This window comes from Pan troglodytes, chromosome 8, assembly GCF_028858775.2.
Source record: "Pan troglodytes isolate AG18354 chromosome 8, NHGRI_mPanTro3-v2.0_pri, whole genome shotgun sequence".
NCBI lineage: Eukaryota > Metazoa > Chordata > Mammalia > Primates > Hominidae > Pan > Pan troglodytes.
The window spans coordinates 108,677,040-108,701,179 of NC_072406.2; the positions used below are offsets into that span (position 1 = coordinate 108,677,040).

Genomic DNA, 24,140 nt, shown 5'->3' on the forward strand with positions numbered 1-24,140 from the left:
CAGAAATTCCTGATCTCAATCCGTTCTCTCATTACCTCCTTCTGATGCATACATTCTGTTCTTTCTCACACCGTAAGTTGTATAAGGGCAAGTGCCCATGTAGGGAAGCCTATAATATACTCTCTGAGTGTGTTAAGTCTAATTCTGAGTTTCAGTAGTAAGAAGCCCACTTGATCACAGATAGATATAAGCCACATTCTCCAATATTCACCTCATTAGAAGGCCAATGCGCTATTCATTGCGCAACGCAGCCATCTAATATTCACCTTATTAGTGATATTTTGGCTTCCCGTATGTTATATTCTTCTTTGTTTATCTCTTAATTGGTTTAAACCACAAGCACAAAGAAGGAAGTTTTTGATTGCTCCTCTAAAACTCCCCATCACCCTTATGATTTCAAGCTCATACTTTAAATCACCATTAGCTAAATCTTTTAATCCACAGTCCTCAACACAGTGCCCTGCAAATGACAGATGCTCAATGTTTGTTGAACGAATTGGTGCACATAATCAATGTCTTAAAATACACTATTTACCTACCCGATGTTGAAAAAAGGACGGATCAAGATATTTGTCAAATCGATCTTCAAATTTCACATCTGACTTTTTCCATTTTACCTAAAAAAATTTTTTTCATTTGAAAATAAAGGCCAGTAAACAAATTAATAATCTGATGACAAAACTCTGAGCAAAATATAGATTTACACACACTTAGAATTAAAATTCACTAGAGAAATGGAGGAAAGTTACTTACAACATGAGAAGTGGAAACGATTATGATAAAACTAATCAACTTTTCTGTTTATTGACAAAACTTAACAACTTTCCTCAGAGGGGTGATTTCAGTTCTCAAGGACTGTTTACTTTTGTTGACTTACATATTATGACCTGATAAATGTGATATGAACTGAATTAGTATAAGCTCATATCACAAGTGTCTAAATCAATTAAAATAAGAATCTGTACATCTGCCTGGTGTGATTCTGTCCTGCGTGGCTGTTCTCTTGAGCAGAAGTCATTTATCTCCGTCTGCCTTCTTTCCCACCTAAATGCGTGCTGCCACCCCATGGAAGATTCGATGGACATGGACATGAGCCCCCTGAGGCCCCAGAAGTATCTTTTCAGTTGTGAACTAAAGGCCAACAAAGATTATCACTTTAAGGTGGATAATGATGAAAATGACCACCAATTATCATTAAGAACGGTCAGTTTAGGGGCTGGTGCAAAGGATGAATTGCATATTGTTGAAGCAGAGGTAATGAATTATGAAGGCAGTCCAATTAAATAACACTGGCACCTTTGAAAATGTCTGCACAGCCAACGGTTTCCCTTGGGGGCTTTGAAATCACACCACCAGTGCTTTTATGGTTGAAGTGTGGTTCAGGGCCAGTGCATATTAGTGGACAGCATTTAGTAGCTGTGGAGGAAGATGCAGAATCAGAAGATGAACAGGAGGAGGTGAAATTCTTAAGGATATCTGGAAAGTGATCTGTCCCTGGAGGTGGTAGCAAGGTTCCACAGAAAAAAGTAAAACTTGCTGCTGATGAAGATGATGATGATGATGATGATTTTGATGAGAAAACTAAAGAAAAACCACCAGTGAAGAAATCTACATGAGATAATCCAGCCAAAAATGCACAAAAGTCAAATCAGAATGGAAAAGACTCAAAACTATCAACACTAAGATCAAAAGGACAAAAATCCTTCAAAAACAGGAAAAAAAACTCCTAAAACACCAAAAGGACCTAGTTCTGTAGAAAACATTAAAGCAAAAATGCAAGCAAGTATACAAAAAGTGCACTGAACAGTCCAGGGCACTACTGGTAAATTAAGCCCAAAGATGGGGAGAAAAGAAAAGGAGAGACAAATATAGTCCATACTGAGTATCATCAACAATCCAGACTGAAGTCTTCTATTTTAATCTCAATCTCCTTTTCTGATCTGCCACGGATGCCTCTTCAGGCTGGAAACAATCTCACTCTTGGTTCCCTAAAGCAGTTTCTTCTGATTGCTGTGATTCAGTGAACCTTGCCCTTTGCTTTCTATTACTTGTGCATTCGCCTCTCCTCTGACCATGTTCTGAATCACCTTCGTATCTCCTTAGCTGCTCAATAAATATTTGAATGAATAAAAAAAAGAATCTGTAAATCTTTATTTTTAGACTGCATTACTTTTATTACAACTATAAAATTTTTTCATTAAGTTTAGTTATATAAGGATTATTTGCATCGGGTACATATGCACAAGGCTTGAAAAACTTTCAAAATTGACTACTAGCAATGGACTCATTCCAGCTATGAGGCAATAACTGGCAGAGGCTACCTACACTGAATTTCTCTCTCATTTCTACTATTTTTAAGCCTAAGACAACAGAAATAGCTTGACAGTTGCTAAAAGGCTCTGACAAGCTCTCACTGTGCAGGAGTATATTATTCCAAATGACAGAGCAATCCATGATAAACTACATCTATCCAGCAACTTTCAATACAGCATCACTTCTATCTGCAACATTAAAAAGGAAAGAGAAACAACATGAAGTACTGCAATCTAAAAATGTAACCATAAAAATACATGACTGGGTTAGTCTAATTACCCAGCTACAACAGTAAACTTGGCTGTACCAAATGGTTTAGCTCCTGCAAAGGCATAACTGGTATCTAATACTACAGACCTGAAGCAAATCCTCTCTTTGCTTTCAGGAGGCTTACTTAGGTACACTGAGAAAATATAGTTTTAATAATATTCTGTTGCATCCCATTTCAAGCTACATTTTCATTTACTAAAGTTCAAAGCCACAAATTGTTGACATCGGGTCACAAACACTACTTCCTACATTAAACTATTTGAATACTTACTGAATATGACATCTGGATTTTAGTATTTGGAACCAGTTTCACCTTTCCTTCACTAGTTAGATTAACATCAACAATTCGATTTCCATTAAAACCTATTTCAAGTTTTTTGTAGGTCCAAAGATAGTAATCTTCTCCATTTTCATCAGCCTCACCAACAATACCTACAAAAGAAAAAACACTTTATACAAGGTAATACCACTTAATATTTAAAATATCCTACAAGCTAAATGCTCATTAAGTTTTTTTTTTTTTTTTTTTTACCTCCGCCCTCTCTCCCTCCCTGGCCACTCTTGACTCTCCCTTCACCTTCCACCATGATTGTAAGTTTCCTGAGGTCTCCCCAGAAGCCGAGCAGATGCCGCTATGCTTCCAATATAGCCTGCAGAACCGTGAGCCAATTAAACCTCTTTTCTTTTTAAATTACATAGTCTTAGGTACTTCTTTATAGTGGTGTTAGAATGGACTAATACCACTCCCTAACATCTCAAAATTTCAGGGAAGTGCTTACATCACCATCTGCCAAGGTTACCCAGCTATTAGTGGTCAAACCAAAATTAAAATCAAGGTTTCCAGATCCCTAGTCTAGTACTTTCTCTAATAACCTATGATCTACCCATTCCCAGTAAGATGTATACATGTACATATGGGTACCAAAACTTAACATGTCTCCTTTTTATACCTCAACTACTGGATCTGTCCCTGGGAAATCAGCGAAATAAGAGGAGTGGTGAAGATAAATGGTAATAAGGATACAGTTTAAAATTATCACTTCAATCATAATTTGGGATATTGGAAAAAAAGGATCCACAATGTTAGGGAAATATTATAGGTGGTAGCTGAGGATACATCTCTCATGCCCTCAGACTGCCAGCTATTTGTCCAATGTTCCCCACCCAAGCCTAAACAGTTCCCAATAGCTTTATGCTCTGTAAGTTACTCCTTAGGGCCTTCCCCCTACGCTTTAGTAAGTATTAGGGAAAAATATAATCATATTTATAAAATATTATTTATTAACCAAAGTGATTCTAATTGGTACAAATTCAAGGAGTATAGTTTTGTTTTGCTTGGGATTGTAGGGGGATAATGAAATCCTTCTTTTATCTTTGTTATTGAAACAAGGTCTCACTCTGTCACCCAGGCTGGAGTGTAGTGACACAATCATAGCTCACTGCAGTCTCAAACTCCTGGGCTCAAACAATCCTCCTACCTCAGCCTCTAGAGTAGTTAGGACTACAGGCAAGTGCCACCACGCCTGGGTAAATATTTTATTTTTTTGTAGAGATGAATCTCGTTATGTTGCCCAGTCTGTTCTCAAACTCCTGGCCTTAGCTTCTCAAAGTGCTGTATTACAGGCGTGAGCCACCACACTAGCATGAAATCCTTCTAATAATTAATTTTTTTTTTTTGAAACAGAGTCTCGCTCTGTTGCTCAGGCTGGATAGAGTGCAAAGGTGCAGTCTTGGCTCACTGCAACCTCCACCCGCTGGGTTCAAGCAATTCTTGTGCCTCAGCCTCCCAAGTAGCTGGGACTATAGGTGTGCACCACCATGCACAGCTAAATTTTTTGTATTTTTAGTAGAGACAGGGTTTCGCCATGCTGGCCATGGTGGTCTCGAACTCCTGGCCACAAGTGATCCGCCCACCTTGGCCACCCAAAGTGCTGGGATTACAGGCGTGAGCCACCGTGCCCAGCCAATAATTAATTTCATTAAGGTTTATTTACCTATCTACTCTGAAAACCAGACTTTGGGGGTAAAGACATAATTATATCAAGTAAGAAGCTACTCTCTAAAAGGCATTTAAAAGACTCTGAAACCTTTACCCCACGAAAAGTCAGATACAAAGTTGTTTTTTTTTTTTTTTCTGACAAGGATTCTCCATGGTTCAGACATTCAAGGACATCCAAAAGTATTTCCCCAAACAGGGCATATTCTAAAATCCCAGGGCTATAATAAATTTAACACAGGAAAGCACAGTTGCCACTGTTGCTAACGAGCCCCACAGCTGTGAATGAAAAAAACCTAAAGCATGATGGCTTATCCCTATATAATCCCAGAAATTTGGGAGGCTGAGGCAAGAGGATTGCTTGAAGCCAGAAGTTTGAGATTAGTTTAAATAAAGCGAGACACCTTGTCTCTACAAACACACCAAAAAAAAAAAAAAAAAAAAGAGCCAGGCATGGTGGGGTGCACCTGTAGTCCCAGCTGCTCAGGAGACCAAGGGAGAAGGATCACTTAAGCCCAGGAGTTTGAGGCTACAATGAGCTATCATGGCATCACTGCACAAACCTGTAAGCAAGGGAAAACAATAGGGAAGAAACCTGTTCTCTCAAATATGAAGGAGGCCCAAACCAATGGGTTTCCCTGAACTACAGGCTCAGAAAAATCTTCAGTGGATATTCAGCACATCTTCCTACCACTGTCAGAGCAGATCAGAGAAATGTCTGTGTTACCATAATGGTAACTGCGTCATTTATATGATATACTAACTACATATACCTAATTAACATGCAACACAGTAATGATGATGCATATAATTATCTCTTGATATTAACTTTCTAAATTTCATCTTAGTATGATATTAAATGCTGATCTGATATGTTCAGACTTTGATAGTTTACTGCTCATGATGACAGTAATCTGCTAACAATTTTAAGCATTAGAAGAAACATTCATTATACATAACAGCAGATTTCCAGAGACAAAAGAAAGAAACAATTAGAGAAAAATGTGATCAAACATATTGGCCATGACAGCTGGCTGTGCTTTGCATTATAAATAATTTAATCAAGTCCAACATAAATGATTTTGGATTATTCATAAATTGGCATTAACTATTCCATAGCTCTTCTCCATTAATATGGATAAATAAGGGCAAAAACATAAACATTTTTTAGCAAAATAAGCCATTCAAGAAACTATCATACCAAGAAACCATACTACCACAGTACCAACATGAGAAAAAGACAGAATGAAACTCCAAAATCCTATTAGTCCCTTTAACTGTATTTAAAAGAACAAATTAAGATATTAAAAAAAATGGAAGCAGAATAAATTTTTAGATTGTTCTAAGCACCTTCTCATTCTTGAATCTGAAAAGTTATACTATAAAAAAGTTATATTTTAGGCAAGTTTCATGTAAGGCATGGCAATGTCAAAAATTCTTCAAGCAACAGGTGACCATAAAACTGGTATTAAAATCATTCTGTAAAAAACAGTGAAAACACATTTACATCATGATCCAGTACACAATCACCTTAACAGAGTCATTTTATAAATTCTGATTATGCAAATTTTCCCAAATCTTAAATACAACATACAATACTTACCCCATATTGGTAAATCATCTATGTACATCTGGTACCAGTAATGATTTTTTATGGCATATACAAATGCATCTCTCTTTTCTTTATCTAAATCAATTTCACAGTAAGTGGCTGGCATCACATCATCTGCACAAAATAAAAATTGCAAATTAGCCCACTAGTTTGCAAAATAGTTACATTAAAAAAAAAAAGACAAGAAAAAAGCCAACATTTCCTACAGTTAAAATTTCTATTCACAATAGCTGAATCTGAGTGATAAATAAGTGTGGGTTCGGTGTACTATTCCTCCCTTTTTTTGTGTATCTTTAAGACTTTTTATAATGAAAAAATTTTAATCATCTTTATTTTCAAACATTACCTAAGTGAAATCATCCCTTATATAAAGAAAATTATACAAGAAAATTTATAAAGTAACTTCAAAATAAATTGATTTTAAAAACAAAAAAAGCTTAAACACATAACAAAGTTTTTATTTAATATATACAAAAGCTCAAGAATATGATCATAAACAGAGATAACCATTTGTAGCTATAAGATCTCTCTGACATAAACATTGATTTTAACATTCTTGGAAAGACAAGTTACTGGAAGCCACAGATTCTATGAAAACACCCAGTGACTATTCATAAGCAGGAAGATTAAAAGGCAAACCTCTATTCAGCAAACATCACTGTTTATAAATTGCCTTAAAGTCCCCTCAAGATGAGTCATTTTCCACCCCAACTGCTTTCAAAGATACTGCTACTATAATTCTATTCAGATGGTTTCTAACTTAATAAACCTAGTATTTCAAAAATGTACCTGTTTCTAATAAAACAAAAGAAAATCCAAAAAACCTACAAATACTAAACATGTCAATCAAAAGAAGTTGTTTTGGTATATTAAGCAATTAGAAAAAAATTAAGAAATCATTCTGAACAAGAACAAAAAAGCAAGCACAAGTTTGTTTTTAAGTTCTATACTATATTTGTACTATAATATTGGTTATTTGAAACATGAAATGCAATTTCTCTAAAGATACATTATTAAACTTTTTATTGATCAAAAGTTCTTAAACATAAATTGTAGCTACATCATTTAGTGGCTCAAAGAAATAGCAATCTAATTTATAACTCAAGATACCCAGCAGTATGTCTCCCCAATCCTTAAGAGAGAGAGTAGCTTCCCATATTATAGACCAACCTAAAGTGGGTACCCCAAAACTACAACACCAAAGATGGCAGTAAACATTGAAGTCCCATGGAAGAATGTCAGGGAAATACCTTCTTACCCTCAAAGTATGGGAAGAAAATTAATTTGTCTCCAACAGCGACTCCCACATAGATTTTCTTTCTGCCCAAGCCCTCCTAGGCAGTAAGGAATTTAGGATTTTCATGATGGCAAAAACAAACAAACAAACAACAACAAAAAAACCCTGAGGCTGAGCAGTGAAGCAACGGAGGGTTAAAAAATGAGATTGCTCCAAAGGGTTTCTACAGCAGGAGCTAGAAAAACTGACAGCAAGAGATCCCCAAATGGGGTCTCCACGGAGTGTGATAATGAACAAAAGGTAGCAGGCAACTGCAGCTACAGAAGGGATATTCAGAACCAAAGGAAGGTCCAGGCTTAAGGGACAACAAATGGCCACAGTGGCAGTAGGGTACCTCACAGCTACCTCTGCAAAGCCATTGAATTCCCTGCCGTTAGAAACAAATATTCATTGATAATGGTCATTAACAATGTGGTAGATTTAAGTAGGAAGCTCTAAGATATATACAGTATGGCATTTATCTGTATAAAGCTTTTTTTTTTTTTTTTTTTTTTGAGACGGAGTTTCGCTCTTGTTGCCCAAGCTGGAGTGCAATGGTGAGATCTCGGCTCACTGCAACTTCCACCTCCCGGGTTCAAGCGATTCTCCTGCCTCAGCCTCCCGAGTAGCTGGGATTACAAGCATATGCCACCAGGCCCGACTAATTTTTTGTATTTTTAGTAGAAACAGGGTTTCACCATGTTAGCAGGCTGGTCTTGAACTCCTGATCTCAGGTGAACCGCCCGCCTCAGCCTCCCAAAGTGCTGGGATTACAGGCGTGAGCCACCGCACCCGGCCAATCTGTATAAAGCTTTTAAAAGATTCCTCAGAGTCTGGATTTTAGTCCAACTCTTTGTCTCCCACTGATATATCTGCCTCTACGCTCAAGCCAAACTCAATTCCCACACACCCTGTGCTCTCTTGGCCTCTGAACTTTTTTGCTCATGCTGTTAACTCTACCTAAAATGTCCAGTCTAAAATCCTCACCATCCCCCAGCCCTTTCCTCCACAAAGGAATCCCTGGCTCCCCACTCCCCACACTTCTTATACCCACTCCCATACCTCCCTTATGGCATGTAGGCCTGTACCATTTTCTACCTCATACCAGTATCTTGCTCCTCAAAAACACCATTAGGTCTTGAGCGCTTTGTCCATAACTGATTATATCCTTTTTATCTCCAGCCATGCCTGCTTCAGTACCCTGCACAGACTAGGCACTAAACAAATAAACAAAAAATTTTAAGAGCATAATTTTCTTATTTGGCAAAGGAAATCACTACGCATATTAGGGTATGTACCTATACATGCATCTGTGTATGAATAGTGTGTATGTTTGTACAGAAGGAGAAAATGCCAATTTATAAACAAATGAAATTTTTGAACAGTGTCTCTCAGAAGGATTGACAAAGAGGTCTCGAAGAATATCTTTAACTCATGTAAAGTCTACAGATGAAGCGTGTTAAAAGGGAAAATCTATTATTATGACAGGCTATATAAAAAGGGTGTTGGTTGGTCATATCTTAATGAAATTCATCTTCCAGGCAGGTAGACAAATACAAACATCACAAATAACTGAAGAGTCTCTGGCTGCCCAACTGAAACAGTATTTCCCTCAGGAGTGAGCCAATTTGAAGATAACTAATGCAATGTGTATGAATATGCCAAATCATTATTCAGCACTCTATATATCTGGAAAACAATCTGAAAAATCTACCAGCATAAATCAGTGCTTTAAAATTATAATAGGCTATATCTTTCGAAGGTGAAACACACATCCATGAATTCTGAAAAAGATGCAATTAAGATTTTACTAATGTAAATAGTTCTTACGAGGGAAAAAAACAAAGTAGTAAAGTGGCAAATGTTAACCTTATTTTTCAAACAGAAAGCAAGGTTAGGTAGATTCTGGACACTATGCACCCCAATAATCTACCATCAGTTCCCAATAAAACTCCAGGCTAACAATTGAATAGGCAGTGAAAGCACTGAGAAAAGAAAGTGGTAATTATTCATGAGTTCTCTAAGAACACAGTATGCCATACTTTGTTTACTTTCTCTTTTGATAACATTACATTTGGAAAATGAGAAACAGTCTACCTCTAATTCAGCAGCACTTGGCAAAGTCTCTCTTCAAAGAAATCAATATATAAAAAGTTATAGAGAAATGGGCAGAAAGGTGAGGTTTATTCTGAGCTCTAGTATCTAGTAGCTATGTGAATAAAAAGCAAGTTATTTAACTTCCATGAACCTCTCAGTTCCCTTAACAGAGACAGCATCTATGCTATCTCCTTCCCAGAGTTAAGAATTAAAAGCATCAGGCCAAGCGTGCTGGCTCACACCTGGAATCTCAGCACTTTAGGAGGCCCAAGGCAGACTGATCCCCTGAGCCCAGGAGTTCGAGACCAGCCTGAGCAACATGTCAAAACCTCATCTTTACAAAAACCAGAAAAATTAGCCAGGCATGGTGGTGTGTGCCTATAGTTCCAGCTACTCAGAAGGCTGAGGCCGGGGAGGTCGAGGCTGCAGTAAGCTGTGATGGGACCACTGCACTCCAGCCTGGGTGACAGTAAGACCCTGTCTCCAAAAAAAGAAAAAAAGGATTGGAAGTGCCAATATATTCACAGAAAGTGTTCTTAAGTTTCCTTGGGCCTCACACCCCTTTGAGAATCCAATGAAAGTGATCTTTCCCTTGCCCGCCCCCTGAAAATGCACATTCACATAAAATTAAGGTAGAATTTCAGAGGGCCTGAAGACCCCAGAAGCCAGAGCTCTTGGTTGAACTATGCATACCCAGAGCCTACCATCGTGCTGGAATGCAGTAAGATACTCAATAACTGCTGAATTAACTAGAGGAAAACAAGAACTGGAAAAACTGATATATTCACAGTTAATTAAATAACTATATAAAGAGTATTGATTAACTGACCAACCTGACTAGCAGTATAAACAGTGTAATTTTTTCTAAATGACAATTTGGCAACATGTGTCAACAACTGCCTTAAATATGTTTATACCCTTTGATTCAGTAATTCTACTTCCAAGAATTCATCCTAATAACAGATTCAGACATGTACTGAAATACTTATGTGCAATAGCAGAAAAAGAAAACCAAAGAAGGATGGAAGGAAGGATCAAAATATCAAACAACTAGAAAATGGGAGAAAGGCCGGGCGCAATGGCTCACACCTGTAATCCCAGCATTTTGGGAGGCCGAGGCAGGCAGATCACGAGGTCAGGAGATCGAGACCATCCTGGCCAACATGGTGAAACCCCGTCTCTACTAAAAATACAAAAATCAGCTTGGCGTGGTGGCGTGTGCCTGTAATCCCAGCTACCTGGGAGGCTGAGGCAGGAGAATCGCGTGAGGTTGCAGTGAGCCAAGATCACACCACTGCACCGCAATCCAGCCTAGCAACAGAGCGAGACTCCGTCTCAAAAAAAAGAAAGAAAATGGGGGAAAAAAACCACAGTATCCAAGTTACAGAATAGTATGTTGCCACATTTAAAAGAGTAATTAACAGTATGGGGACAAGCTCATAAAACGTCAAGAGAACAAAAGCAGAACAAAAACTATATATAACTTACTAAATGTGTTAGAATGTGCTTAAAACAGTGTCCGGCACATAATATGCACTATATAAGGATTTGTTAAATAAACTTTAATAAATATATGTAGAATGAACTCAACTTTCACATATTTAAAACAATGTGGATAAACACAAACACAGAAGGACTGAAGAAAATACAACAAAATGTTAATGGTAATTATATCCAGGTTTATATTTTCCTGTAGTTACTAAATTGTGTATTTGAACTTCTATCACTGTTAAAATCAGAAAAATATATATCCATATATATTCCTTTAAAAAACAAAAAAGAGATGCCCGTATTTATCAAATCTGCTGTTAGTACAAGGTATAAGAAATCGGTAATAAGAATTGACGAATTTCAGATTCAAATTATTTGGTCTGGCTAAAACACTTTGCTTGAAACCAACAGGACAAAATATTGTACCAAGTTCCCAGACTTCCACTTACAAACAAGGCAGATTTAACCACAAGTATATTTCTTCTCTCTCCTAAAACCCATTAAAATGTCAGTGAAGGAATAAAAAGTATGTTAAGTCCACAGAGACAAAGAGAAGAGACAACGGTGGGAAAAAAACAAAAAAAATTGAGATGGAGTTTTGCTCTTGTCACGCAGGCTGGAGTGCAGTGGCACAATCTTGGCTCACTGCAACCTCTGCCTCCTGGATTCAAGCAATCTTCCTGCCTCGGCTTCCCGGGTAGCTGGGATTATTACAGGTCCCTGGCTAATTTTTGTACTTTTTTGGTAGAGACAGGGTTTCACCATGTTGGCCAAGCTGGTCTCGAACTCCTGACCTCAAGTGATCCACACGCCTCGGCTTCCCAAAGTGCTGGGATTACAGGCCATGAGCCACCACGCCCGGCCGTGGGAAAAAGATTTTAACAAATTTTTAGGAAATGGAAAACGGTTGTAAGATGACAAACTACTAATAAAGCAGGAGAAAACATAACAGGAGAGTGATGCCTGTAAGGGAGGGAACTGGTGTCACAGAACCCAAGAGACACTCAGGACTTGGAGGCACTACAGACCTCAAAAGCTAGGGGGACAGATGTAGGACTGAACACAAAGGGAACTGTATTAAAATATTAAATATGCACATAAATGGGTTAGATGGCCAGGTCCCCTCCTCTACCCTTCATACAGCTAGACACATACTGTACCCTCAACTTATCCCTGTAGTAGACCAGTGGCACCTTCCTCTAGAGAACTTAAACCAGAGGGGCTCCAGAATCAGGGACGGCAGGAATAGCAGAAGCTAGGGACTGAAAACAGCATGGGGGATTACCTGAAGTAAACATCTTCCGGCTGAATAAGTAAACCTACCATCCCCCCAGTCCCTTTTCCTCACCTGATTGATATAGGCAATCAGGCCTATATTCCCCAGGCAGATATCTGGAGGGAAATACCGCATGGTGAAGATAAGAACAGCCAAGATTGAGAATCACTAAACTAAAAATATATAAGGCTCTAAACAGCCCTTGGCATCTCTTCCTATCTGCAGTACTCTCAACTTAACAATTAACTCTAAAGAAAAAAATACTTGTAAAATAATTTCAGCCCTCTGTTAAGTTGCGAAATTCAAGGAAGAAAAAAATTCAAGGGAAGATCGATAAAATAAACAGAAGGAAGGAGTCCTGTAGAAGTCACTGATTTTTCCACAATTAACACACTTCATTATACTGCAGGAATTCTCAAATGGGGGAAGGGGAAGGATGGATGGGTGGTGATCTCTTCTGGTTAAGAATTACTATTCCAGATCATCTAATGTCCATAATGAACCAATTATCGTAACAACAAGTAGGCACAAACCGTCTGGATGCTAGACAATTTATTAAAAGCATACTATGTCTTAACAGCTAAGGGTGCAATGGTGAATAAGAGTGCTACTATAACAGGCTAGTACAGCAGCTTGGGGATAAATCAAAGTCTATAATCAATAAACTAACATTTCATAATCGCAAATACAAAATCAAGGTGGAGCTACAGACCCATGCTATGTGCTATTAGTATTCCTAATTACCACTTTTCGAATATAAACTATATACCAGGAACTTTGATAAATGCTCTACATGCATTCTCATTTAAACCTGACACTTCGATCAAATACATATTATTTCCCACACTTCACAGATAAGCAATACGAGATCAAAGAGGTTGAATAATTTGCCCATGACCACACAGGTAAGCAGAGGCAAAGCTGGATGCATCAAGTCTCTCTGACCCTAAAGCACATCTTCTATTCCACACTATGATGGCAAGGTTCGAAGAGGTACCCTCTAAAACTGGAGGGTACTGAATTCAAACCAGGCTCAAGGATGCCTAATCTAAGTCAGCCCTTCTATATTTAACGCATTTTTTCTTTTCTTTTCTTTTCTTTTTTTTTAAGACGGAGTCTTGCTCTGTCGCCCAGGCTGGAGTGCAATGGCGCAATCTCGGCTCACTGCAAGCTCCGCCTCCCGGGTTCACGCCATTCTCCTGCCTCAGCCTGCCGAGTAGCTGGGACCACAGGCGCCCACCACCGCGCCCGGCGAATTTTTTTTGTATTTTTAGTAGAGATGGGGTTTCACCGTGGTCTCGACCCCCTGACCTCGTGATCCACCCGCCTCGGCCTCCCAAAGTGCTGGGATTACAGGGGTGAGCCACCACGCCTGGCCCATTTTCTTAAAATGGTCTCAATTTAGCATTTTTGTCTAGTGCTAGAATATAAGATTATTAGCAAGAAAAAGTTGTGTATAAAATCTTAAGTGAGAGGCATCCTGTATTAGAGTTAGACTATCATTAGTTCCTTTAAATAGTCTCTTTAGTAATCATCATTTTACAAAACGATACCAATCCATGGAGCCTGACACAGTCTAATAGGTTAAAAAAAGATGTGTGTGTATGCATATGTAAACATGTATGTATGTGTACGTATAGTTTTCTCTGGTTTCACATTTCCAAAATTTTATTTGAATATGCCTTCAGAAGAATCTTTAAAAGTCAAATATTCAAGAGATGAAAGATTAAGAACACACGGTAAATATTCCTATAGTTCACAAGAGACATAATGTTCCAGTTTCTATTATTAGTATGCTACGATACACCATGGATAAATCACTTTATCTCTGGGCTTCTGGGAGAGGGAATTGGATGACACAATCTCTAAGGTGCATCCTATTTTTTTAATGTTTGGCTAAGTGACAACCTACAACACTTTTCAAAGCATGATCGACTTTATCTTTGAACACAGCAAGCAAAGAGCTACAGTAGAGGGCGAAGATAAATCTAATCAGCATCTACTATTTCATCTGGACCACTTAATTTAGCAGCTTCTTTAGCAGCATATCCATGCTGGAGGTGGAAACTTGGTAAGACCCCTAGGAATCAGCAACTCTCAGGGAATAACACTTGGCTAGCTCTTCTTTTTTTAATCTGAAAGTGCTTAGCTTAGTCTGAAAAGAAAATAAATCCCACTTCTTTACCCATGAAAACCATATTCCTCTATTTAAATAATCTCTCCATCTCAGCCTCTAGGAACTAATAAAAGGGGGTTTAAGATTGCCAAATAAGGTACTGGTACCAAAACAGATATATAGACCAACAGAACAGAACAGAGCCCTCAGAAATAACACCACACATCTACAACCATGTGATCTTTGACAAACCTGACAAAAACAAGCAATGACGAAAGGATTCCCTATTTAATAGGTGGTGTTGGGAAAACTGGCTAGCCATATGCAGAAAACTGAAGCTGGACCCCTTCCTTACACCTTAAGCAAAAATTAACTCGAGATGGATTAAAGACTTAAACGTAAGACCTAAAACCATAAAAATCCTAGAAGAAAACCTAGGCAATACCATTAAGGACATAGACATGGGCAGACTTCATGTCTAAAACACCAAAAGCAATGGCAATAAAAGCCAAAATAGACAAACAGGATCTAATTAAATTAAAGAGCTTCTGCATAGCAAAAGAAACTACCATCAAAGTGAACAGGCAACCTACAGAATGGGAGAAAATTTTTGCAATCAATCCATCTGACAAAGGGCTAATATCCAGAATCTACAAAGAACTTAAACAAATTTACAAGAAAAAACCAAACAACCCCATCAAAAAGTGGGCAAAGAATATGAACAGACGCTTCTCAAAAGAAGACATTTATGCAGCCAACGAACATACAAAAAAAAGCTCATCATTACCGGTCACTAGAGAAATGCGAATCAAAACTACAATGAGCTACTACCTTATACCAGTTAGAATGGCGATCATTAAAAAATCAGGAAACAACAGATGCTGGAGAGGATGGGAGAAACAGGAATGCTTTTACACTGTTGGTGGGAGTGTAAATTAGTTCAACCATTGTGGAAGACAGTGTGGCAATTCCTCAAGGATCTAGAACTAGAAATACCATTTGACCCAGCAATCCCATTACTGGGCATACACCCAAAAAATTATAAATCATTCTACTATAAAGATACATACACATGTATGTTTACTGCGGCACTATTCACAACAGCAAAGACTTGGAACCAACCCAAATGTCCATCAATGATAGAATGGATAAAGAAAATGTGGCGCATATATACCATGGAATACTATGCAGCCACAGAAAAGGATGAGTTAACATTCTTTGCAGGGACATGGATGAAGCTGGAAACCATCATTCTCAGCAAACTAACACAAGAACAGAAAACCAAACACCTCATGTTCTCACTCGTAAGTGGGAATTGAACAATGAGAACTCACGGACACAGGGAAGGGAACATCACACACCCGGCCCTGTCAGGGGGTGGGGGGCTAGGGAAGGGATAGCATTAGGAGAAATACCAAACGTAGGTGACGGGTTGATGGGTGCAGCAAACCACCATGGCATGTGTATTCCTATGTATCAAAACTGCACGTTCTGCACAAGTACCCCAGATCTTAAAGTATTAAAAAAAAAAAAAGATTGCTGAATTAAGTACTCTTCTTTAGTAAATATGGGTGAGGATCTCAAAAACTAATGAAATCTGTACACAGTAGCAAAGTAGGACTCAGGAGTTCTGCCTATTCTCTCTTGTTGGTTCCTCTTTAATAAACTAGAAATGCACACCAAATACGGAAAAAGAGAAAGTAGACGATTACATACAGTACCAAATCTCAAAGATCACATTTTCTAGTTTAAGTTTTCTCGTTATTTGTGACTAAATACTTAAATTACCTAATTAAATTAAAACACAAGCCTCAAAGGTATGTTTACAGTGATTCATAAAATTACAGGCCATGCCACTGTGGTCTAAATTTACAACTTAATTTTATAATTAAGCCCCAAAGACTATAAACGGGGGGATGGGGAGGGGGGAGAATGTAAATAGACACGGTATACCTATTTTCAACAATAACTGAGCAATTTTAAAAACAATAATAAAATTTAACAAATCGAAATTAAAGTAAAGTAACATTATCTTTAAAATCTCACTGACATTCTTCTCCTCAAAGTACTAAATAATAACATCTTTAGTACTAAAAATACCAGAAGTCAGTTACTATTCATCTTACACATGGAGACAATGAAGTCAAAACTGCAGTAAACAATTTTACTAAAATGAATACAGTACCAAAAAAAAAAAAAAAAGGAGGATTAAAATCCAAAGCTTCTGTTTACAGGATCCATGATGTATTCAAAAACCAAGACACCTAATCAAAGATCCTGCAAAAATTCAATTACTCAAGCTTCTGTTCACCATGCTAAAAATGCCTGTGCAGGAAATACACTCTCTGACAAACTTCACAGAGAAAAATGAAAAGTATAAACACACTCAAAGGACCTGATAAATGGATACCTGCATAATAACTAGATACGATGAAGTATTTTCCCCAAATTTAACAAGTCTTTGACTTAAAATTTAAATATCCTATAGGTATTAACAGGATAAATTAATACAACATTGATAAATAATACATGTTAAGCCTATGGTACAAGTTTGAATTTGAGGCTTCACACAAGAATTTTAAGTATCCACGCATCCCATTACAGCCTCAGACCTCCAGAAATTACTTTGTTAAATATCCATGAAGGTCTTCCCGGGCCACATGTGTCTAATCAATAGGGGGTTTACTAGACAACACTTTTCAGAAGGAAATATGTTAAGGAAATACAATTTTATTAACAATTATCTATTTTATTATCTTATAAATATTCAAAGGAAATCTTTGTTAATTACTAATATACTTTCCTAAATGCAATACACCTCATTTACAGACTAAAACACATTTTAGAGTCTAAAGTAGTGGTTCTCAACTGACAGCAATTAGCAATGTCTGGTGACTTTTTTGGTTTTCACAACTGGAAGGTGCTACTGGCATCTGGGGGGTACAGGCCAGGGACTCTGCTAGACATCCTAACATGTACATAACAGCTCCATACAACAAAGAATTATCCAACACCAGTGTCAATAGTGCCAAAATATGAAACCCTTGTCTACAATCCAAATTGCATTGTAAGGACTATTAAGGTTTACTTACCTTTAAATTTAATATCCAGACCACTAAATTCCAATTCAACCCCTTGAAGTGCTTCTCCCAGAGTTTCATGGTAATGACTGATACTTTTTTTTGACCCCACACAGAATGGAAGTGAAAAGTACTTATATGTTTCTTGACGATTATGGTAGGGACCAACAGTATTCATCCATAAGACAACTTCCTCTTTATCTTGATACTGAAACAAGAAAAGCAAACAAGAATTTAAAAAAAAAAAAACAACACACTAATTCAAATTAAGGGAATATTTGTTATGTGTTCTAAACAAAAGTGCATCATCTCTGTACAGGAAGCTATAAAATAAAATACTGGAAGCTTAATCTGATGATGAATGTCCACATCTTAAAAATGAAACTTTGTGAATTTTAAAATTATATCCTCTGATTGTAGTCTCAGGCAGATACACCTTTTCCAAACTTGTTTTATAGAAGACAGTGTTTGAACTAAGCCCAATAGCTCATAAGAGTGTGTCTATTATTTACATTTACACTATCAAATAGTGGCAAACCTGCAACCAGCATGATTCACCATGCTAACATGGACAAGGAAGGAGGAAACAAAATCAAGTTTATCCAGAACCTCATGTTAATCAATTAAAAAAAAAAAAAAACCTAATGTTGCCAGCAAGCATAAATAAAATTTCATCTCCTTGCAAGACTTTCACACAGCCACTGGTCAAAGTACTACAGAGGACAAGGAAGAAGACTGCTATAGAACCTCCACAAGTCCATTCAAGCCAACATTCTATCTTGTTAGCAGCCTGAAAGACATGCACTATATGCATATTTCTTTGAATAAGTAATTATGGAACTACATATCAGTGAATATTATACATGGCTAAATCTGAAGTGTGGTCAGTAATGACTTTGAGTAGTTCCAAGGTACAAGTGGGAGGCCTGTCAAAGATTTCTAAGATCTCGACAAGTTTAAAGTTCCAATGATTCTATGGAAACTGATTACCATGGTAATTTTAAAACTAATAATTCTAAGTAGCAGTATAAATTAAAGACAACATTGGATGCATTTAAATCAACTAATAGTGCAGACATTAATTCACTGAACAATTATTTACTAAGTGCTTAGCATGTGAAACAACTGTGTTTATAACTGAGGATACAGCTTTGAACAAGATGTGTTCCCTGTCCTACTGGGGGAAGGATGGGCATTAAACAAGCAATAATAATAAGGTAGGTTGCTATGGAGCACATAATAGAAGAAGTTATCCAACTGGCCCACTATGAAATCCTTATCTCCAGTCCTCCATCTAAAACTAGTTAATAAATAAATATTTTCAATCAAAACCTAACATCTCCAAAACCAAACTCATCTACCCAAATCCACTTCCCCCAGCTTCATTTTTCTAATGGTACTACCATTCTCTCAGACATGGAGACTCAAACCCCAAATCTCTCTGCACTCTAGGGAACCCAAAAACATTAACTTGTATGTTCTTACCAAAAACATCTGCCTTTTTCTTTTGATTCACACGATTATCACCCTAAGACTTAGACCCAGTCATCTCATTTTCAAACATAAATGCCTCACTGTTCATATAAGACAACAGCCAGGTCATTAAGGAAATAACAAATGATCTCACCTTTTGAACACATGTGACAGGTACCAAGTATCGCGTTAGGTATTAAGAATATAAAAGTAAGTAAAATACTGTCGTTTCCTTAAGAAGTTCATAATCCACAGTGGAATCAGACAAGTAAATGATTAACAAAGAAAAAATAAGTATTATAATTAAGGTAATAAAGGGCTATTGTAGCAACAATAAAGGAATGATTAAATTCACTTTGGCAGAGAAGGTCAGGACGAATAACAATTTGGAAAATCATAAGCTGTTTCAAGGGAGTTCAGAAAAACAACTGTAGAGAATCTTCACGTAGGAAGTAATGAATCAAAGGTCTAAATGTTAATGTAGCAGTATATCCCCATTCATTACTATTCTTTTTATTTGGGGAGACTGACAAATATATGTATGCCCTCACTCTTCCATCCAATGCTCATGGCCACACAATACTAATCAACCAAGTTACTCCTTTCTGCTGAACATAGATATTGCCTCAGAGTTCTCAAAACAGTGCTCTAAACCAACCATTACCAACTAATGAGAGTTGGTATTAGAATTAAAACTTGTTCATGGCCGGGTACGGTGACTCACACCTGTAATCCCAAGACCTTGGGACGCCAAAGCAGGCGGATCACTTAAGGTTAAGAGTTTGAAATCAGCCTGGCCAACATGGTGAAACCCTGTCTCTACTTAAAATACAAATATTAGCAGGGTGTCGTGGCACACGCCTGTGATCCCAGCTACTTGGGAGGCTGAGGCAGGAGAATCACTTGAACCTGGAAGGTGGAGGTTGCAGTGAACCTGAGATTGCGCCACTGCACTCCAGTCTGGGTGACAGGGCGAGACTCAGTCTCACAAGAAGAACCTATTCACCAAGGCAAATAGATATTTAATAAATATGATGGGAAAACACTGAAGAAATGCTGAAATGTAAAGTTCATTGGCAACTTGGTAAAAGAAGTTTGAAGTATGTGAAATGACTGCTATGTACCCTGACTGTAAGAGTACCTTTTCAGAAAAATAAGGGGAGGTAACATAATTCATCTATTTAAGAGCAGAATGTTGAATGAGACGACCTATTAAAGAGCACCTTGCCATTAACCCTGCTGAGTCTGCAGAAATGTTATAAATGTAACTTGTGAAAATAAGCACAAAAATACTTTTTCTATAAATTCCAATACTTTTCCTTTAAAAACAGACAACATTTTTGAAAATAAATACCTTTAAAAATAGGGCATCCATTTATTTTATACAAATTAAAACATAAGGACTAAAATAATTTAAGGGTCCCAGTCGATGTTAAACCACATATTCCGAAGTTACTCATTTTAAACATTCAGGAATCCTTAACAGAGTGGTGGAGTTGTGATGTGATGCCAGTACTGTAATAAAATTTATATCATTTTGTAGTCTAAGATTCTTTCTGGGAAGAGGACTGAAGCAGTAATTAGAAATACACATACTGAGAGTTTAGGGTGAATAGCAAGGCAAAAATAATGCTTTTTTTCTTTTGTTTTGCTCCTTATTATGCAGATTGTGGTTTAATACAATTAACTTAAAATGTTTACTTTTCATTGCAGACCTTGATTGTCCCTGAGAATAAGTGCTTCCAAGACAAGATCAAGAGTTCTCTCTCAAAAGAAAATGTTTTAAAATATTTTGAAATTAAAAAATACCAAAAGACTTCACACAACTTCTGAAGGAGAAAACAAAACAAACAAAAATCTTTCCTTTCCCTAAAGCTTTGATAAAGCCCCTGAGCTCCACAGTCTGTGGGAAGAGAGTGCTAGGCCCAGAAGAAGGTGGGGTGGATTCACAGAAGCACAGCAGTGTATCAGGGGATCCCTAAGCACGATAATAATCCCTTTCATCTGAGGCTTCCCTGGGAAACGGCCAAGTGAGAGGAGGCCAATTCAGGCTACCGGCATTCTTCACCTACTTATTTTCCAGCTCTCAGAAGAATCTCACTGCTACACTTACGTCATCCACGCTGGCCAAAACGGTTTATGATATTGTCTTCCTCCCCTTTTCTGCTTCATCTTTTTGTGTGTGTGTGTGAGACAGAGTCTTGCTCTGTCCCCCAGGCTGCAGTGCAGTGGTGCAATCTCGGCTCACTGAAAGCTCCGCCTCCCAGGTTCACGCCATTCTCCCGCCTCAGCCTCCTGAGTAACTAGGACTACAGGCGCCCACCACCACACCTGGCTAATTTTTTGTATTTTTTAGTAGAGACGGGGTTTCACCATGTTAGCCAGGACGGTCTCGATCTCCTGACCTCGTGATCCACCCGCCTTGGCCTCCCAAAGTGCTAGGATTACAGACGTGAGCCACTGCGCCCGACCCCCCTTCATCTTCTTTCGTCATTCCCCCAAATTTAGAATGCCCTCCTTTTCTCCACTTAGCCAAACTCTAATAATCCTTCCGAAATGCTCAAATCCTCCTTTTTCAAATCCTAAGTAAAGCCTTAACTCACCAAACCCTAACATGACATGATCTCACCATTTTTGTAATAATAACATCAGTAGCTAACAATAAATACATACTATGAGCTAGGTATAGTTCTAAGGTCTTTATATGAACATTTAAATAATCGTCTCAAAATTCTATAAAATAGGTCCTATTACTTCCCCATTTTACAGACTAAAAACAAAAACAAAACTAAAGAACAGAGATGTTAAGTAATTTGTCCAAATCAATCAGCATCAAGTTTAAAAGGTTAGTATTTTTGCTAATCCCTAGTCAGCTTCATTCATTAAAGAGCAAAAAACTAAATCAAGGAAATATGAAAACAGTGCCAGGTGTACAAAGCAACTAAAGACAGTCCTGAACACTGAATAACTTTTCTATGTGAGCCTTTAATCTGCCTGAAAGAAAAAAAACCTTCTAAGAAGCTATTTGCACTCTAATCTCAAAAGGAATGACCTTTATTCTCAAGAAGTCACCAATGTTGGGCCCCTCTTATTTAAATACTGTTTATGTGTTGGGGGGGTACCAAAGTTTTCCTCCTTGACAGAGGTAATGAATTAATTATTATCAGGAGAAACGCTTTAGAAGATAATATGCTGACGTGGTCATGTGAAATCTGAATAAGAAATCACAATTTACATAGATGAGCAAAGGACTGAGGGTTCAGAACAAGCACCCAAATGCTATCCTTCATTTTCATACAAAGGGGGAAAAATATGTGTTTACTTCAAAATAATGTTCCAGAAATCATAATTTCAAAGCCTTTAAATTATTAAAACACACATCAGAATTCTAATACAAATAAATTAGAAATGTAATTTTGAATAGTCTCTTGAGATAACTACTCTCTCTCAAAAATAGCTTTGTACCTAAATAAACTTTCAGTCTATCATTGAGTAGAGCTGAAAATAGGACAACGAATTACGGCATTTAACAATCTACATTAGATAACTCACAAATTCACTTACAGTAAACAGCTTATACTCTTTATAAATTTTCAGTAAGTTTTAAGAGTTCCTATACTCCCAACAGAGACAAAGACAAAAGGTTTCCATTTGCCAAAGTAAATCAAACAAAACATTTCTGAAATCACTCCATGATATAATACAAATTATTTATGAGGCAGAGGCTGAGTAAACGATTCTAGTAGGCATCCAGTCTGTCCAACATTAGAAGTCTCAAGATTACCAGAAGTACACTGGGCCACAGAGAAATAGGGAATTTTAGCCTAGGTAGGACCCCCAAATCAAAACAGAAGACTATGCATCTTAAATGAATAACGGCCTGAGTTTGTTCATTGTGCTTCCACACTGCATATCCTTGTCACTAGTAGCTCCCTAATTATTCAAGTCATTCAACAAGCACTGATCAAATACTATTTGTGCCAAGCACAGTGCTTGCGTATATAACAGACCAAAAAAAAAAAAAATCTGACTTTGTGATCTTGTTAAGGAAACAGAACCCATAAAAATTCAAGGCTACAGTGCAAACTATAAAATGCTCTAAGATTCCTGTGCCCCTAAGTACCGTGTTTTTGCTGCTAACATCTTTACATATTATAACTATGGAATTACATGTACAAGACAGGTAGAAAAGACAAGACTGGCGATCAGGAAGCTCTGATTCTTTCTGTGGCCTTGAGCAAGTCTCTGAATCTGTACAGGCCATTAGGAAAATGAAGAGTTTTGGATTAAATTATTGAGTCTTTCTAGTTCTAAAATTCTATGATTCTCAATCTGAAATTGTTTTTAATGGAGTCCTTCGGAATCTTAGGAGACATAGTAATCTAACTCTAGATGCTTCCAAGTGCTTTGAGTTTTAGAAAACCAAATAAGCATAAACATACCTTTCACTGACTATAAAGAAGCCTATGTCCCTTCAATCACTTATTAAAAGCCTGTCTTCCACAAGTGTTAATTTTCATTTCAAACAACATGTCTGTAATGCATATGATTCAACTTTTAAAAATTAAAAGGAACACATTTTTACATATTCTAGATATGTACATACAGTCAATAGCACATTTCCTTTTCAACACTCTTCAGAGAATATTAAAATAACTTTGGACAAATAAGCACATAAAATATATACATATATACCATAGGGTCAGGAGCAGTGGCTCACACCTATAATCCCAGCACTTTGGGAGGCCGAGGCAGGCGGATCACCTGATATCAGGAGTTCAAGACCAGCTGACCAACATGGAGAAACCCTGTCTCGACTAAAAAAATACAAAATTAGCCAGGCACGGTAGCACATGCCTGTAATCCCAGCTACTCAGGAGGCTGAGACAGGAGAATCGTTTGAACCCGGGAGGCGGAAGTTGCAGTAAGCCGAGATCACGCCATTGCACTCCAGCCTGGGCAACAAGAGTGAAACATAGTCTCAAAAAAAAAAAAAAAAAGAAAAAAAAGAAAGAAAGAAAGAAAAAGAAAAAAAAAATACCATATGGGTCAGATGGCCACCTGAATCCTAATTCAGTAGGTACAGTAAGAGATATCAGGGGCTTTGGGGAATGGGCATAAGGTATTGTCCCTTCTTAGG

The 24,140-nt window shown here is 37.5% G+C and overlaps 1 protein-coding gene and 1 pseudogene across 2 annotated transcripts in view; one reads left to right on the top strand and one right to left on the bottom strand.

Moving 5' to 3' along the window:
* The window catches only part of TM9SF3 (transmembrane 9 superfamily member 3), a 67,034-nt gene that overhangs the window by 39,094 nt on the left and 3,800 nt on the right, over window positions 1-24,140 (bottom strand). For both annotated transcript variants that reach the window (XM_016919004.4, XM_016919003.4), the window contains exons 2-5: window positions 17,540-17,735; window positions 6,183-6,305; window positions 2,855-3,015; window positions 540-617 (exon numbers count right to left, since the gene is read on the bottom strand). In XM_016919004.4, coding sequence (XP_016774493.3) covers window positions 540-617; window positions 2,855-3,015; window positions 6,183-6,305; window positions 17,540-17,735 — 558 coding nt within the window. The remainder of the gene's footprint in view (window positions 1-539; window positions 618-2,854; window positions 3,016-6,182; window positions 6,306-17,539; window positions 17,736-24,140) is intronic.
* Window positions 1,066-1,803, top strand: LOC104008268 (nucleophosmin-like; annotated as a pseudogene).